The sequence below is a fragment of the Lucilia sericata genome, unplaced genomic scaffold (genome assembly GCF_015586225.1).
Source record: "Lucilia sericata isolate MDLA Ls3-8-SP2 unplaced genomic scaffold, ASM1558622v1 Contig000734F_arrow, whole genome shotgun sequence".
Classification (NCBI taxonomy): domain Eukaryota; kingdom Metazoa; phylum Arthropoda; class Insecta; order Diptera; family Calliphoridae; genus Lucilia; species Lucilia sericata.
The window spans coordinates 68,203-87,500 of NW_023994733.1; the positions used below are offsets into that span (position 1 = coordinate 68,203).

Below are 19,298 nucleotides of genomic sequence, written 5' to 3' on the forward strand. Positions count from 1 at the left end.
ATATAAATAAAAACTTTCTTTTTAAGTTATAATGAAAATAAGCATAAGAAAAGGCCCACAATTAAAAGAAATTAAATAAAATCTTAAGAACAAATAGTTCTAAAAACCAACAACTTAACAACATCAACCCCATAGCTGCAACAACAGCATTTTGCTTTTGAGTTTTTTTCTTCTTCTCTTTATTAATACTTTACAAAATGATTTTTATAAAAACAAAAAAAAAAAACTTTAATAAAATATTACAAAGTGTAAATAAAAACACTCCTTAAAAAATTACATTCATACTTATAACTAGTATATTGATTGATGGATTTTTCTCACTTTTGTTTACAATAGTATAACAATAAAAACAATATACATACAATTATTAAAATAATTAATTAAAATACATAATAATTAATTAAAAAAAAAACAGTATTGAGTAGCACTTAGGTTAAAAAAAAGTAAAGTAAAAGAAATACACATTTACAATAATAATAAAAACAAAGAAAATTAAAAAGAAAAAAAATTTAAAAACATACATATACACTGTTACTTGTTTACTCCTTTTAAAGGAGTTGTTTACATTTTTGTTTCATTAATTTTTATGTATAAATATTTTATTTTGAGCCAAAATTGAACAAATTAATTTGTTTTTGAGATTGTTTTTGTTTCTTCTTTCTTTTTTCCGTTTTTTTTTTTGTACGCTAATTAATTTTACATTATTTTTTATTTAACACAACAGTTTTAATTTAGTTTTGATTTTAATTTATTAAAGGTATCCTCTATGGGCGCTAAAGCTACTATAACTATTAAAGCCACTACGAATAAAATTAAGACCACTGTGTAAACAGCCAATAAACCCTTGCGGAAACCGGCATACTGTAAAAATAGAGATAGAGAAGAGAAGTATGTGTAAAATGAAATAAAAATGAAAAAATATCAATATAATGAATAATATCATAAACAGGTAAAGGAACATTTTAAAATTCAAAAAATACAACTCAAAATGGGGGAATGTATGAAGTTGATCTATATAGTCTAGTTTATAGTGTAGTTAGTCTATATTCCAGTCTATTCTATGGTATAGTCTATTGTCCAGTTTTAGTCTAGTCTATTTTCTAGTATATAGTCTAGTCTATAGTCTAGTCTATAGTCTAGTCTATAGTCTAGTCTATAGTCTAGTCTATAGTCTAGTCTATAGTCTAGTCTATAGTCTAGTCTATAGTCTAGTCTATAGTCTAGTCTATAGTCTAGTCTATAGTCTAGTCTATAGTCTAGTCTATAGTCTAGTCTATAGTCTAGTCTATAGTCTAGTCTATAGTCTAGTCTATAGTCTAGTCTATAGTCTAGTCTAGTCTAGTCTATAGTCTAGTCTATAGTCTAGTCTATAGTCTAGTCTATAGTCTAGTCTATAGTCTAGTCTATATTCTAGTCTATAGCCTAGTCTATTGTCTAGTCTATAGTCTAGTCTATAGTCTAATCTGTAGTCTAATCTGTAGTCTAGTCTATAGTCTAGTCTATAGTCTAGTCTATAGTCTAGTCTATAGTCTAGTCTATAGTCTAGTCTATAGTCTCGTCTATAGTCTAGTCTATAGTCTAGTCTATAGTCTAGTCTATAGTCTAGTCTATAGTCTAGTCTATAGTCTAGTCTATAGTCAGTCTATAGTCTAGTCTATAGTCGTCTATAGTCTAGTCTATAGTCTAGTCTATAGTCTAGTCTATAGTCTATCTAGTCTCTATAGTCTAGTCTATAGTCTAGTCTATAGTCTAGTCTATAGTCTAGTCTATAGTCTAGTCTACAGTCTAGTCTATAGTCTAGTCTATAGTCTAGTCTATAGTCTAGTCTATAGTCTAGTCTATAGGTCTAGTCTATAGTCTAGTCTATAGTCTAGTCTATAGTCTAGTCTATAGTCTAGGCTATAGTCTAGTCTATAGTCTAGTCTATAGTCTAGTCTATAGTCTAGTCTATAGTCTAGTCTATAGTCTAGTCTATAGTCGAGTCTATAGTCTAGTCTATAGTCTAGTCTATAGTCTAGTCTATAGTCTAGTCTATAGTCTAGTCTATAGTCTAGTCTATAGTCTAGTCTATAGTCTAGTCTATAGTCTAGTCCTATAGTCATAGTCTATAGTCTAGTCTATAGTCCTAGTCCTATAGTCTAGTCTATAGTCTAGTCTATAGTCTAGTCTATAGTCTAGTCTATAGTCTAGTCTATAGTCTAGTCTATAGTATAGTCTATAGTATAGTCTATAGTATAGTCTAGTCTAGTCTAGTCTAGTCTATAGTCTAGTCTGTAGTCTAGTCTATAGTCTAGTCTATAGTCTAGTCTATATTCTAGTCTATAGTCTAGTCTATAGTCTAGTCTATAGTCTAGTCTATAGTCTAGTCTATAGTCTAGTCTATAGTCTAGTCTATAGTCTAGTCTATAGTCTATTCTTTAGTCTAGTCTATAGTCTAGTCTATAGTCTAGTCTATAGTCTAATCTATAATCTAGTCTATAGTTTAGTTTATAGTCTAATCTGTAGTCTAGTCTATATTCTAGTTTATAGTCTAGTCTATAGTCTAATCTATAGTCTAGTCTACAGTCTAATCTATAGTCTAGTCTATAGTCTAATCTATAGTCTAGTCTATAATCTAGTCTATAGTTAAGTCTATAGTCGTCTAGCCTATAGTCTAGTCTATATCGTTGATTAAAGATTAGTCTATTTTTAGCCTATGCTTTAGTCTATAGTCTAGTCTAACTATAGACTAGACTATAGACTAAACTATATACTAAACTATAGACTAGACTATAGGCTAGACTATAGACTAGACTATAGACTAGACTATAGACTACACTATAGACTAGACTATAGATTAGACTATAGACTAGACTATAGACTAGACTATAGACTAGACTATAGACTAGACTATAGACTAGACTATAGATTAGACTATAGACTAGACTATAGACTAGACTATAGACTGACTATAGACTAAACTATATACTAAACTATAGACTAGACTATAGGCTAGACTATAGACTAGACTATAGACTAGACTATAGACTAGACTATAGACTAGACTATAGACTACACTATAGACTAGACTATAGATTAGACTATAGACTAGACTATAGACTAGACTATAGACTAAACTATATACTAAACTATAGACTAGACTATAGGCTAGACTATAGACTAGACTATAGACTAGACTATAGACTAAACTATATACTAAACTATAGACTAGACTATAGGCTAGACTATAGACGACTATAGACTAGACTATAGACTAGACTATAGACTAGACTATAGACTACACTATAGACTAGACTATAGATTAGACTATAGACTAGACTATAGACTAGACTATAGACTAGACTATAGACTAGACTATAGACTAGACTATAGATTAGACTATAGACTAGACTATAGACTAGACCATAGATTAGACTATAGACTAGACTATAGACTAGACCATAGATTAGAGTATAGATTAGAATATAGATTAGTCTATAGTCTAGTATATAGTCTAGTCTATAGTCTAGTATATAGTCTAGTATATAGTCTAGTCTATAGGCTTGTCTATAGTTTAGTCTGTAGTCTAGTCTATAGTTAAGTCTATAGTCTAGTCTATAGTCTAGTTTATAGCATTGTCTAATTTATAGTCTAGTTTAGTTAATAGTCTTGACTATAGTCTACACTAAAGATTTTCATTTAAAATTTAAAAAGTGTTTCCAGAGAAAAAAAAAACCTTATATGTACTACTTACTGGTGCATCCATTTTACGTTCCATTTTCATATTATTACGCATACCATGATGATGACCCATATTGCCCATTTGGAAATCATTAACACGTTTCGTATGCTGCTTATCCGATGAACAGCCCGATATCTGAATACACAAGAAAATCTATATTAATGGTTGGTAGTTAAAAGTTCAGAACGATAGTCGAGTGAAGGGGAAATTAGTAACTAATGATTTTATGTAAAATTTATTTACTTTTTTCATTTCTCATCATAAAATATTTACAATTATTAAAAAAAATTTATATTAATTATCAATATTTTTCAATTAAAAGTGAATTCTCATAGAATTTAGTTATTACAAAAATTTACAACATATAAAATCATTAAGGAACATGAGTTAGCTCTAAAATACGGGAATATATACAACAGTTGATATTAAAGGGAAAACTCATGCGGGAAAAAGTTTAACGTTTTCGTAACGTTTATTGTAAAAAAATTAAGAAAAATATATTTTACAAAAATTGCTAAAATAAAAAAGAAAATAGAAAAGATGGAGGAGGAAGTAGTAGTTACAAAGGTAAAATCTTAGTAGAAAACATAAATTATATTTATTTATTTTTCTTCTTTTTTACCATTGTAACCAGTTTCTCCCCCAAAAAGTTTAAGCAACCAAATTGTTGGTTTATCTTAATACTTACTGAAAATATTAAATGTACCACAACATGGAAAGCAACATAGGCCACCAATATCCAATCCATCCATTCCGGTAGCTGAGCTTTAGCTAATTTTACCGAAAAGAATATGGTAACAACTAAAAAGCAAAATAGAATTATAAAAGTTAATTATTTTATATATTAAAGTTATTTTTTGATAGACAAACTTACTGGCCAATAAATGAGCTAAATTGCCACCCAACCAATGGGCCCAATTGAAGAAGGGACGATTTTTGGAATTAGGAGCTGGTCTAAATAAAGCACCAATAGGTTGTATAAAGCATAATATTGTGGTAATAGTACCCAAAATAGCATGAGGATTACGTTCACCAGACCAGCCATCTATCTCCACGAAAATGATAATAAAGGCAGCCATAGTCAAAGACCAAGTGGTAACCATACAAATACGATGCCACTATAAAAGATAAGTGAGGTTTTGTGATATAAATAATATTGTGAATTAAAAGCAGTTTTTCTTTTTTCTAAACTTACAGCAAACCATTGATCCTTGCCACACATTTGACTGCCCACCCAAGTTTGTTTGAAATAACGGGCGAAAATAATACCCAAGGAAGTAGTACCTATCCAGGCAGCTATCATAAAACTGCCATGTAAACGCAGCATTAAGGTAGAGGCAGCACCCAAATCTTGTAAATCCGCCAAATTAATAGCTTTATCGGAAGGTAAACGGCCTATATTATGATAACCAACACCATTTTCTAGAAAAAAGTTGGATTAGTTTAAAAAAATTGTCTTTTTATTTAAACAACATTTCCCAAATACCTTTTAAACCGGAACCAGCCGCCAAAAGTAAATAGTATTTATTATTTTCCAAATCAAATATGCGATTTCCAACTTTGGTAACAGGATCACGTTCTACTTTACAGTAAATAACACCATTCACCACTGAACTCTCTACCAAACGGGCAGTATTTTGAGGCTATAAAAAGGTAAGGGAAAATGTTTTAAAACTTTTTTAATTAAAATAAAAAAAACATGAAACCTACCACTCCCAAACGACTAACACCATAACCAGCCGCTTTACCCGATGTCAGGGAACTATACATAGAAACCTTGCCATTTTGTGGTATACACTCTATAACCAAATCATCACCCATTTGATTGTCTTCGGAAAGACCCAAGGCAACATAAGCGGCATTGGCTAAACAACACAATTACATTGAAATGTAAGTAACTGGAAACTTTTTAGCTATTTTTAAAGTTGTCACTTACCCGCCTTAGATTTCAATTCGAATTCATAAATTCCTCCCCTTACTTTAACAGCTGCAACAAAATCACATGTTTTACTATCCACACAGCCGTCTTTGTTGCCAAAACAATTTTTACTAGTGCCACATTCAGCATAGAAAGGATCTTCGGCTACTGGAGCTGGTGGTGGTGGTACATATTCTGGCACATAGGGTGTACGTGTACTGGGCGCAAAAGATGGTCTAGGCGTTGTTGGACCTTGTGGTGCTATTTCACGTTTAACGACACTCACAGGGGAAGAAGGTAAGCCAACCCAGAAGGTATCATAAGCTTGAGCTACTGTAGAGCTAAGAAAATGATAAAAGAGGGAATTAAATAAATGGAAATTAATCGTTCGTGTTGAAATCCAATATTTTGAAAACTTAGATCTTTAGAAAATTTCTTTTAAAGGTGGTGGAACTGTAAATGTAGCACATTTTAGAAAGGGGTGAAATTTATTTAAATTTATGGAACAGTATTTACCTATCTATCTATCTATTTATCTATCTATCTATCTATCTATCTATCTATCTATCTATCTATCTATCTATCTATCTATCTATCTATCTATCTATCTATCTATCTATCTATGCTATCTATCTACTATCTATCTATCTATCTATCTATCTATCTATCTATCTATCTAGCTATCTATCTATCTATCTATCTATCTATCTATCTATCTATCTATCTATCTATCTATCTATCTATCTATCTATCTATCTATCTATCTATCTATCTATCTATCTATCTATCATCTATCTATCTATCTATCTATCTATCTATCTATCTATCTATCTATCTATCTATCTATCTATCTATCTATCTATCTATCTATCTATCTATCTACTATCTATCTATCTATCTATCTATCTATCTATCTATCTAGCTATCTATCTATCTATCTATCTATCTATCTATCTATCTATCTATCTATCTATCTATCTATCTATCTATCTATCTATCTATCTATCTATCTATCTATCTATATCTATCTATCTATCTATCTATCTATCTATCTATCTATCTATCTATCTATCTATCTATCTATCTATCCTATCTATCTATCTATCTATCTATCTATCTATCTATCTATCTATCTATCTATCTATCTATCTATCTATCTATCTATCTATCTATCTATCTATCTATCTATCTATCTATCTATCTATCTATCTATCTATCTATCTATCTATCTAATCTATCTATCTATCTATCTATCTATCTATCTATCTATCTATCTATCTATCTATCTATCTATCTATCTATCTATCTATCTATCTATCTATCTATCTATCTATCTATCTATCTATCTATCTATCTATCTATCTATCTATCTATCTATCTATCTATCTATCTTCTATCTATCTATCTATCTATCTATCTATCTATCTATCTATCTATCTATCTATCTATCTATCTATCTATCTTCATCTATCTATCTATCTATCATCTATCGATCTATCTAATCTACCTACCTACCTATCAATCTATTTATCTATAAGAACAAAACTTACTTGAAAACAATTTCACCTTCAAAATCCACTGGTGATTGCCATTCCAAACTTATTTCGGTTTTAGGCACTGTACTGGTATGTGTTACAGAATTTCTGACAGAATTTTCACAATTCATCAATTTTGAAAGACCATCTTCGGAGGGATTAAATTGACCAATCTGTAAAATTACAAAAAAAAAAAACATACAATTTTTTAACAAATTAAAAATAATTTGCAAAATAATACTAATACACTTACAATTTGATACGGTGGGTTATTGTTGCGTGCTTGTATCATAAAACCGCCAAATGCTAAACCACTTGGTACACCCGTAATATCAACACGCAGTGTTTGTCCCTGACCTATAGTGGCCGTTGACGTTTCTATTCGAAATGGTGGCACAGCATTTGAGGGTAATATGCCGCCACCGTGAAATGGCAACATTGTGTCACATATTGTTTCCGGTGCACCTTGTGGTAATGTTGTGCTTTGTGGCAGCCATATTGTTAAATGCAATAATACAATAAATATTGTGGAAATCAAATGATTTTATAATTAAGTTGAGCCATTGTTTTAACTGTATGTATGAATGTGTAAGCTGATGTTACTTAAAATGCCATAAAACTGAAATTAGAATTAAAAAAATAATATTATTAGTTAATTTTTTTCTAAAAAAAAAGATGTTATATTTTAAACTACAACTTATAGTAAGGTCTTTACTATTCTACATAACCATAAACACCTACGGTTACAGTTTTTTGTTTAAAATAAATTATTTTTACTATTTTTGTAAAGTTAAGACGGCATGCGTTATAATTTCAACTCCACAATTGGAAGTCAAGAACGCAATAAATATTTAATTATGGCATGACAAAAATAACAACGCATGCGCAAAAGTTTTTCCTTCATACATATATATTTTAAGTTCCTTCATTTATGTCTTAACTAAAAGTTACTTCTCATATGGAGTTTATTCGTGCTGAAATGTAATAATTACATGGCATAAATAATTGTATTAGATTGAGTCTTGTATATATTACTGTATGTGTCTGTCTGTCTGTCTGTCTGTCTGACTCTGACTGACTGTTAAAGATATAATTTAGTTTTTCTTTTGTTAAGTAAATAGTTAAAATGTAATCAGAAAAAAGTACACAAAAGTTGGCATAAAATAAAACCCTAAATAGATGTTTACACTCATAAATTAAATGTTAGTTAAATGTTTATTTTCATTTAACTTTGGAAATTTTTCTCAGAAACAAAAAGGGGATAAAAGTTTTCCCCATTTCCAATTTAACAACAACTATTTCTGTTTGCCCATAAAACAAAGAAAAAAATATTAAAATTTCTTTTAACTTGTTAAAAGTGCAAAAATATATCATTTGGCCCGACAAACAAACATACATATGTTAGTAAAACTTTTCCTATCTTTAACTTTGATATCAACAATACAAGACTTGACGAGTGGTTCCACTTGAAAGAGATGAATATGTTATAATGAAAACATTTATAATTAGTTACTAAACATTTGTTTGTTTAATATATAATAAAAAAAAAATATTCGCACTCTTAACAATATACAATACATACAATATTTGCAAAACTGTTGGTAGTATATTTACCCTCATCATATTGTAACTACCGAAAAAAAAAGATAACAACTACGTAGATGGTTAATAAACTACAAGACAAAAAGACACAATACAATTCCGGTACTGTTCATAATTTATAAACTAAATGATTGTTTTACATCATTTAGCTTTTTAAATAATGAAAAAAAAGTAACTGCCAAGCAACCACCATTTGTTTATAAAAATATAAATTTCAACGTTTCTTTTCTCTTGATCTCTTTTGGGTATACTAATGAATCATTTTTTTAATTAGGTGTTTTTAAATTTTATTAAATTTGTTAAACATGTACAATATGTATATATGTAGTTCCTCATTCATTTCAATCTGATCTGTACATACAAAACAATGTTGTTGTACCAAACATAAATTCAACACATTCTCCTTTTCGTTTCTTTACTGAATCATTTTTAAAAGAGCGGGTGTCAGTCTTTGTTCTAGTCTTACATATATCAATAAATCCGTGTTAATGATAATAATGAATCATTTGATTTTATATAAAACATGTTATTTTAAAAGAAAAAGAACATTTATTTGTGATTTCCCCACTCATTAGTATGTATTAAGATTGAATAGTTTGGAATCAATTAATCCGTCTTTATCAAGGTTATGATCAAGTTAAAATTCATTTAACAGTTTGTGTATATACATAAGTACATTGTACCTACACTCACTTTTTTCAGTGCTTTAACCTTTACATACTTTAAAGTTTAAATTAATAATAAAATAGTTTATAATAAGAGGGAATTTTTTAATAAGAATTGTTAAATTGTATATTTATTAGCTTTTGTAAATATTTTAACCCATTATAGCATGTTGGGCATTTAAATAGCAACAAATATAAACGGACAGAGAGTTTAATTCAAGTTCAGTTCTAGTTCAGTTTTAGTTCAGTTCTAGTTCAGTTCTAGTTCAGTTCTAGTTCAGTTCTAGTTCAGTTCTAGTTCAGTTCTAGTTCAGTTCTAGTTCAGTTCTAGTTCAGTTCTAGTTCAGTTCTAGTTCAGTTCTAGTTCAGTTCTAGTTCAGTTCTAGTTCAGTTCTAGTTCAGTTCTAGTTCAGTTCTAGTTCAATTCATATTCTAGTTCATTTCTAGTTCAGTTCTAGTTCAGTTCTAGTTCAGTTCTAGTTCAGTTCTAGTTCAGTTCTAGTTCAGTTCTAGTTCAGTTTTAGTTCAGTTCTAGTTCAGTTCTAGTTCAGTTCTAGTTCAGTTCTAGTTCAGTTCTAGTTCAGTTCTAGTTCAGTTCTAGTTCAGTTCTAGTTCAGTTCTAGTTCAGTTCTAGTTCAGTTCTAGTTCAGTTCTAGTTCAGTTTTAGTTCAGTTCTAGTTCTAGTTCAGTTCTAGTTCAGTTCTAGTTCTAGTTCAGTCCTAGTTCAGTTCTAGTTCAGTTCTAGTTCAGTTCTAGTTCAGTTCTAGTTCAGTTCTAGTTCAGTTCTAGTTCAGTTCTAGTTCAGTTCTAGTTCAGTTCTAGTTCAGTCCTAGTTCAGTTCTAGTTCAGTTCTAGTTCAGTTCTAGTTCAGTTCTAGTTCAGTTCTAGTTCAGTTCTAGTTCAGTTCTAGTTCAGTTCTAGTTCAGTTCTAGTTCAGTTCTAGTTCAGTTCTAGTTCAGTTCTAGTTCAGTTCTAGTTCAGTTCTAGTTCAGTTCTAGTTCAGTTCTAGTTCAGTTCTAGTTTCAGTTCTAGTTCAGTTCTAGTACATTCTAGTTTCAGTTCTAGTTTCTAGTTCAGTTCTAGTTAGTTTCTAATTCAGTTCTAGTACATTTCTAGTTCAGTTTCTAGTTTAGTTCTAGTTCACTTCTAGTTCAGTTCTATTTAAGTTTTAGTTCAGTTCTAGTTCAGTTCCAGTTTAACTCTAGTTCAGTTTTACCTACTAATTTAAGTAAACTACTCAATCCAAAAAATATTCCACTTCTTACCTAATTAAGTACGCATATTTATAATTCGTTAAATTAAAATTTAACACCTGAATATTTAATCGATATTTTTGTAAACGGAAGAAAATATTTTTGTATCCTTTAACAATTACATTAAAGATTATTAAACAATTAACACATTTAATCATCTCAACATAAATATGGAATTTTAAATTTAATCAAATTTAGATAAGCGAAATTGTAAACATTGAATTTCAAATAACAGGTTCTCAGCATGGTGAAAGGAATACAAAATTAATTCTTATTGTTCTTAAAATTGTTTATATTTATCTTAATTTTTTAAACATTATGATACCAGCAATTCTAAATTTAACTAAAATTAAATTGAAATAAAAAATAATTTCTAAACGGATACGATTTGATATTAAATTAAAATTATACGTTAAGACTTTTGACAATTGCAAACATAATGACAGTTTCATTCATAAAGGAGGTTAACAAATTCAACCCACAATTTGTAGGAAATATAACGTACATGGATTTTTTTAAAACAATTATTTAACACCTACTTAGATATGTTAAGAAAAAACGTAATTATTCTTTAATGAATATTAATTTTTTTCTGTATGAATGACTTCATAACAATTACTAGTATTCAAGTTCAATACAACAATACAATTTTTTTCGAGATCAATGCAATGAACGAATACTAACTACGTAACTCAGTAAATATTCTTGTTCTCACACAACTACAAAATTATTACAAACCCAACAAACATTTATGATGAGAAATTGAACTAGAAATGAAATGAATTAGAACTGAACTAGAACTGAACCTGGAACTGAAGTAGAACTGAACTAGAACTGAACTAGAACTGAACTAGAACTGAACTAGAACTGAACTAGAACTGAACTAGAACTGAACTAGAACTGAACTAGAACTGAACTAGAACTGAACTAGAACTGAACTAGAACTGAACTAGAACTGAACTAGAACTGAACTAGAACTGAACTAGAACTGAACTAGAACTGAACTAGAACTGAAACTAGAACGAACTACTGAACTAGAACTGAACTAGAACTGAACTAGAACTGAACTAGAACTGAACTAGAACTGAACTAGAACTGAACTAGAACTGAACTAGAACTGAACTAGAACTGAACTAGAACTGAACTAGAACTGAACTAGAACTGAACTAGAACTGAACTAGAACTGAACTAGAACTGAACTAGAACTGAACTAGAACTGAACTAGAACTGAACTAGAACTGAACTAGAACTGAACTAGAACTGAAACTAGAACTGAACTAGAACTGAACTAGAACTGAACTAGAACTGAACTAGAACTGAACTAGAACTGAACTAGAACTGAACTAGAACTGAACTAGAACTGAACTAGAACTGAACTAGAACTGAACTAGAACTGAACTAGAACTGAACTAGAACTGAACTAGAACTGAACTAGAACTGAACTAGAACTGAAACTAGAACTGAACTAGAACTGAACTAGAACTGAACTAGAACTGAACTAGAACTGAACTAGAACTGAACTAGAACTGAACTAGAACTGAACTAGAACTGAACTAGAACTGAACTAGAACTGAACTAGAACTGAACTAGAACTGAACTAGAACTGAACTAGAACTGAACTAGAACTGAACTAGAACTGAACTAGAACTGAACTAGAACTGAACTAGAACTGAACTAGAACTGAACTAGACCTGAACTAGAACTGAACTAAAACTAAACTAGAACTAAACTAGAACTAAACTAGAACTGAACAAGAACTGAACTAGAACTGAACTAGAACTAAACTAGAACTAAACTATAACTGAACTAGAACTGAACTAGAACTGCACTAAAACTGAACTAGAACTGATATATAACCGTACTAGAAACGAACTAGTAACTGACCTAGATGTAAATTAGAACTGAACTAGAATTGAATTATAAATGAACATTTTAAACTTTGTGTTTATTGGGTAGTTGATGAATTATTTTAAGAACTTGCTACAATGACATGACGTGTAATTGTTACTAATAAATAATAAACAAATAAGTTAAAAGTTCTTTAAGAAAAGTTAATCAAAGTCGACTTTAAAATACTTCTTTTGAAATAAAACTAGAAGCATTAAAAAACAAATAAGATTTGTTCAGTTAAAGAAAATATAAGGAAATGTGAAACAGTTTTAATTATTGACATGATCAAATTAATTAATCGGCTTTATTAAATGATTGCGTTAGTTTGATATAATCACCAATCCACATAAAATAGAATTACTACAATTTGGCTCCTGAAAGCACGACAAGTTTCGATATTCCTTGTGAAATATTAGATCTTTTTGACTGAAAAGTCCATTAAAAAGTTTATTTTGAAATATGGCATATTAAATAATAGATTATTAAAAGTTTATAGTTATTTTTAAGTAAATTGTTCAAATTACAAATTCCCAACAGTTGCTTAATATATACTTTAAAATTGTAATAGATCAGAATCATATAATTGTCAAGATTTTAAAGTTTTAGAATGTTTACCTTGAACATGTTTTTTTTTTTTTTTTCATTATTATTTGATTCAATAAAAGTTCAAAACACAAACGTTTTTTTGTATTTAATTTGAAAAAATTGACACGTTAACTGAGAAATGCTAATTAGTTGTAGTTTTTGTTGTTGTTACTATAACAAAATACAATAAAATAGACTTTTAAAAATATACATAATAATTGTTAAATATTTTTACGAAAATAAAACAAAAACATTCTATAGTAGTTAAACATGTCTTTATTGTTGAAAAAAAATGTTTTGAAATACATAATTATTAAATACATATTTTAGGTTTAAAAGCTATAGATTTTGTTAGCCGACAAATATTTAAGTCTGATGGGGTGTTGGCCTATAAAAACTGAAATTTTTTTTTTTTTTTGTTTAACAGTTGAAAACCTTGACGTTGCTTTTCAAAATTTTTATAAAATCTTTATAATTTAAAGTTTATTTTCAACATTCACTTGTCCAACTTAGCATTGTAGTTAATTGTAGTTTTATTTTATAAAATAATTGAGTTTAAAGATTTATTAAGCTGATTTTTATGTTTGCATTTTGTTTGAAATAAACTTCCGGTTTTTTATTAAAATTGTTGTTTTTTTTTAGCAAAACTTTAATAAATAGCTTGCAAAATTATTATTTTATTATTTGAATGAAATAAATTTAATGTTAAAATTTTACTATTCTTAAAATTTGCATTAAATTTCTTTTTACCTTTTTAAGAATTTTGAAAGTGAAACTGTGCAAAATTTTTCTTTAAAAAGTGAAATTTTTTAAAGAAATTTAGTAACTGTTTTGTTTATTTAATTTGCATATTTAAATTTTATTTCCATTGTGTGTTAGTTTATGTTTAAATTACAATTAAAATTAATATTTTAGTTTTTTTTTGTTTAAATGGTGATCACATTTTTGTTTAATATGCAAATAAATCATTCAATAAATCATTAAATTTCAATTAAGGTTTGAATTTTATTATTTTTTTTTTTTCTTTTTAGTTAAAAGCAAACATTTTGGTATGCGCTTCAAAATGTCTGCCAACTTTTTTTTGACATAATTTGGTCAAAACTACTAAAACTACGAAAAAAACTACAACTTCAAGTACATTCAACTAAGTTTCAAGAATTTTGCTAAAACTTAATGCCAACAACAACGAAACAATGGTTAATTTATTAAATTATTATGGTGGCTGTTTTTTTAATTAAAGGTAAGTTTGTCAAGACAATTACAATTACTATTGTTTTTAAAACTAATTATTATAAGGTTTCTATTTTTTTTTTTCTTTTTGTTTAATTAACAAATTGTCAAGGAAATTTTTTTTTTGTAAAAAATGTTAAAGAAAATTTTAACACACTTCAGTAGTTTTGAGACAATGACTTGAATTTATTTTTTGGAATGACCGGTAGATACTACAACATATAGTTTTGCAAACTCTTCCGATTATAAATTTTAAGTCACTATTATATTAAACGAAAGATCTGAACTAGAAGTGCACTTGAACTGAACTAGAAGTGAACTAGAACTGAACTAGAACTGAACTAGAACTGAACTAGAACTGAACTAGAACTGAACTAGAACTGAACTATAACTGAACTAGAACTGAACTAGAACTGAACTAGAACTGAACTAGAACTGAACTAGAACTGAACTAAAACTGAAACTAGAACTGAACTAGAACTGAACTAGAACTGATTAGAACTGAACTAGAACTAAAGTAGAACTGAACTAAAACTGAACTAGAACTGAACTAGAACTGAACTAGAACTGAACTAGAACTGAACTAGAACTGAACTAGAACTGTACTATAACTGTACTAGAACTGTACTAGAACTGTACTAGAACTGAACTAGAACTGATTTAGAACTGAACTAGAACTAAAGTAGAACTGAACTAAAACTGAACTAGAACTGAACTAGAACTGAACTAGAACTGAACTAGAACTGAACTAGAACTGAACTAGAACTGAACTAGAACTGAACTAGAACTGAACTAGAACTGACTAGAACTGAAGTAGAACTGAACTAGAACTGAACTAGAACTGAACTAGAACTGAACTAGAACTGAACTAGAACTGAACTAGAACTGAACTAGAACTGAACTAGAACTGAACTAGAACTGAACGAACTAGAACTGAACTAGAACTGAAACTAAACTGAACTAGAACTGAACTAGAACTGAACTAGAACTGAACTAGAACTGAACTAGAACTGAACTAGAACTGAACTAGAACTGAACTAGAACTGAACTAGAACTGAACTAGAACTGAACTAGAACTGAACTAGAACTGAACTAGAACTGAACTAGAACTGACTAGAACTGAACTAGAACTGAACTAGAACTGAACTAGAACTGGAACTAGAACTGAACTAGATCTGAACTAGAACTGAACTAGAACTGAACTAGAACTGAACTAGATCTGAACTAGACTGACTGAACTGAACTAGAACGACTGAACTAGAACTGAACTAGAACTGAACTAGAACTGAACTAGAACTGAACTAGAACTGAACTAGACTGAACTAGAGAACTGAACTAGAACTGACTACACTGAACTAGAACTGAACTAGAACTGAACTAGAACTAGAACTAGAACTAGAACAGAACTAGAACTGAACTAGAACTGAACTAGAACTGAACTAGAACTGAACTAGAACTGAACTAGAAATGAACTAGAACTGAACTAGAACTGAACTAGAACTGAACTAGAACTGAACTAGAACTGAACTAGAACGAACTAGAAACTGAACTAGAACTGTACTAGAACTGAACTAGAACTGAACTAGGACTGAACTAGGACTGAACTAGAACTGAACTAGAAACTGAACTAGAAACTGTACTAGAACTGAACTAGAACTGAACTAGAACTGAACTAGAACTGAAACTAAGAACTGAACTAGAACTGAAACTAGAACTGAACTAGAACTGAACTAGTACTGAACTAGAACTGAACTAGAACTAGAACTGAACTAGAACTGAACTAGAACTAGAAATAAACTAGAACTGAACTAGAACTGAACTAGAACTGAACTAGAACTGACTAGAACTGAACTAACTGAACTAGAACTGAACTAGAACTGAACTAGAACTGAACTAGAACTGAACTAGAACTGAACTAGAACTGAACAAGAACTAAACTAGAACTGATCTAGAAATGAACTAGAAATGAACTAGACTAGAACATATGTAAATTTCAAAAATCTTTTAATGTGTTCCCATATCGGCGGAGAATTTAGTAGCGCTTGAATGTCATTTAAAATAATATAATATTTTCCGCTCAAAACAAATTGTTTTTACAATAAACTTTTGAAATCAAAACTTTAACTTTATATTTGTAATAAGCATTATTTTCCATCTGATTTGTTCAACAAATTTAGAATTTTATTCCAGTCTCTTTTTTTTTCAGCAATTATTTAAAATAGAATAGAAAAAACACCCCAAAGAAAATACAATATAATAATTAACTCCAGCAATATACACTTATTTAAATAATTTCTATAGTTGCGTGTCCTTAGGAGTAAAAAAATCATTAAAATGTTAGTTCCTATTTCAAATAACTATTATGTAAAGAGGTCAAAGTGACCACAAAACTAAATTGGTAGGTATTTAAAAAAGATACTACTAGTATCGAAAATATCAGAGTATGACAAACATTTTTTTTTTTCATTCAAACCACAAACTCCAAATTTTTAATACTTAAGTATTCTACATTTTTACTCTTATTCATATTTACATGGAATTTTAAATTCATAAAATATTCAAAATCTTTAATAACATTCGTAGTAAGGTTTTTCCCACATTTTATTGTGAAACAAGTTTTAAGCAAGAATTTTATAAGCAAAACAATATTAAAGTCACAAATATGACGCATTTATTCAACGCGTAAAAAACGTGAGGGATTTATAAAGAATTGAATAAATGTTTTGCTTTTTTACATTTTACATTATGTTAATTAAGTTTTAGGTCAGAGTTGTGAGCTAATAATGAGCTATTTTACCACTTAGAAAAAACACAGTTTAACTGTTGTCTAATTATCGCAGAAATTAATGTTAATATTAATTACGTTTTAGTGATTAATTACTAATGACTGTGTTTTTTATTAATTGATTAATATTAACCACATGGCTAAGGAGGTTTTTAGCACATTTTCAGATTATAAATTGTTTGATTAAAGGCAAAGGCAACCGAATAGTGAACTTTAAAAAAAAAAACTTGTTTAGCTTAATCAAAATTTCATACATAAATTTAAACTAGAACTGAATTAGAACTAAACTAGAACTGAACCAGAACTGAACTAGAACTGAACTAGAACTGAACTAGAACTGAACTAGAACTGAACTAGAACTGAACTAGAACTGAACTAGAACTGAACTAGAACTGAACTACAACTGAACTACAACTGAACTAGAACTGAACTAGAACTGAACTAGAACTGAACTAGAACTGAACTAGAACTGAACTAGAACTGAACTAGAACTGAACTAGAACTGAACTAGAACTGAACTAGAACTGAACTAGAACTGAACTAGAACTGAACTAGAACTGAACTAGAACTGAACTAGAACTGAACTAGAACTGAACTAGAACTGAACTAGAACTGAACTAGAACTGAACTAGAACTGAACTAGAACTGAACTAGAACTGAACTAGAACTGAACTAGAACTGAACTAGAACTGAACTAGAACTGAACTAGAACTGAACTAGAACTGAACTAGAACTGAACTAGAACTGAACTAGAACTGAACTAGAACTGAACTAGAACTGAACTAGAACTGAACTAGAACTGAACTAGAACTGAAACTAGAACTGAACTAGAACTGAACTAGAACTGAACTAGAACTGAACTAGAACTGACTAGAACTGAACTAGAACTGACTAGAACTGAACTAGAACTGAACTAGAACTGAACTAGAACTGAACTAGAACTGAACTAGAACTGAACTAGAACTGAACTAGAACTGAACTAGAACTGAACTAGAACTGAACTAGAACTGAACTAGAACTGAACTAGAACTGAACTAGAACTGAACTAGAACTGAACTAGAACTGAACTAGAACTGAACTAGAACTGAACTAGAAATGAACTAGAACTGAACTAGAACTGAACTAGAACTGAACTAGAACTGAACTAGAACTGAACTAGAACTGAACTAGAACTGAACTAGAACTGAACTAGAACTGAACTAGAACTGAACTAGAACTGAACTAGAACTGAACTAGAACTGAACTAGAACTGTACTATAACTGAACTAGAACTGAACTAGAACTGAACTATAACTGAACTAGAACTGAACTAGAACTGAACTAGAACTGAACTAGAACTGAACTAGAACTGACTAGAACTGAACTAGAACTGAACTAGAACTGAACTAGAACTGAACTAGAACTGAACTAGAACTGAACTAGAACTGACTAGAACTGAACTAGAACTAGAACTGAACTAGAACTAGAACTGAACTAGAACTGAACGAGAACTGAACTGAACTAGAACTGTACTGAACTAGAACTGTACTGACTAGAACTGTACTGAACTAGTACTGAACTAGAACTGTACTGAACTAGAACTGTACTGAACTAGAACTGTACTGAACTAGAACTGTACTGAACTAGAACTGTACTGAACTAGAACTGACTGAACTGAACGAACTGAACTAGAACTGACTAGAACTGAACTAGAACTGAACTAGAACTGCCCTAGAACTAGAACTGAACTAGAACTGAACTAGAACTGAACTAGAACTGAACTAGAACTGAACTAGAACTGAACTAGAACTGAACTAGAACTGAACTAGAACTGAACTAGAACTGAACTAGAACTGAACTAGAACTGAACTAGAACTGAACCAGAAGTGAACTAGAACTGAATTGAATTGAAGCGAATTGAAAATTGTCAAAAATCAATTATTTTTTCCAATAATGTTTATAAACCTATTCACATAAATCTCTAAAATTTTTAAAATTATAGAGATACATATTTCGAAATAATAAAAAACTTTTGTAAGAATTATTTAATGTCACTCAATAGCAAGTAGTTTTATATGGTGTATTTATTTGTACGATAGTACGCATAATTGTTTGGCTATCGCATTTTTACAAGT

At 29.6% G+C, this 19,298-nt stretch overlaps 1 protein-coding gene across 3 annotated transcripts in view; it reads right to left on the minus strand.

Moving 5' to 3' along the window:
* Positions 1-640: 640 nt before the first annotated feature.
* Positions 641-19,298, minus strand: part of LOC119607700 (putative ferric-chelate reductase 1 homolog) — a 26,102-nt gene continuing 7,444 nt past the window's right edge. The window contains exons 2-11 of one of the 3 annotated variants that reach the window (XM_037961771.1): positions 7,428-7,792; positions 7,190-7,347; positions 5,658-5,980; positions 5,432-5,586; positions 5,208-5,364; positions 4,917-5,143; positions 4,596-4,839; positions 4,410-4,522; positions 3,734-3,874; positions 641-861 (exon numbers count right to left, since the gene is read on the minus strand). In XM_037961771.1, coding sequence (XP_037817699.1) covers positions 727-861; positions 3,734-3,874; positions 4,410-4,522; positions 4,596-4,839; positions 4,917-5,143; positions 5,208-5,364; positions 5,432-5,586; positions 5,658-5,980; positions 7,190-7,347; positions 7,428-7,613 — 1,839 coding nt within the window. In that variant the 5' untranslated portion in view covers positions 7,614-7,792 and the 3' untranslated portion in view covers positions 641-726. Of the gene's footprint in view, positions 862-3,733; positions 3,875-4,409; positions 4,523-4,595; positions 4,840-4,916; positions 5,144-5,207; positions 5,365-5,431; positions 5,587-5,657; positions 5,981-7,189; positions 7,348-7,427; positions 7,794-19,298 lie in introns of those variants that run through there. The other 2 variants (XM_037961772.1, XM_037961773.1) reach the window with 2 other exon arrangements.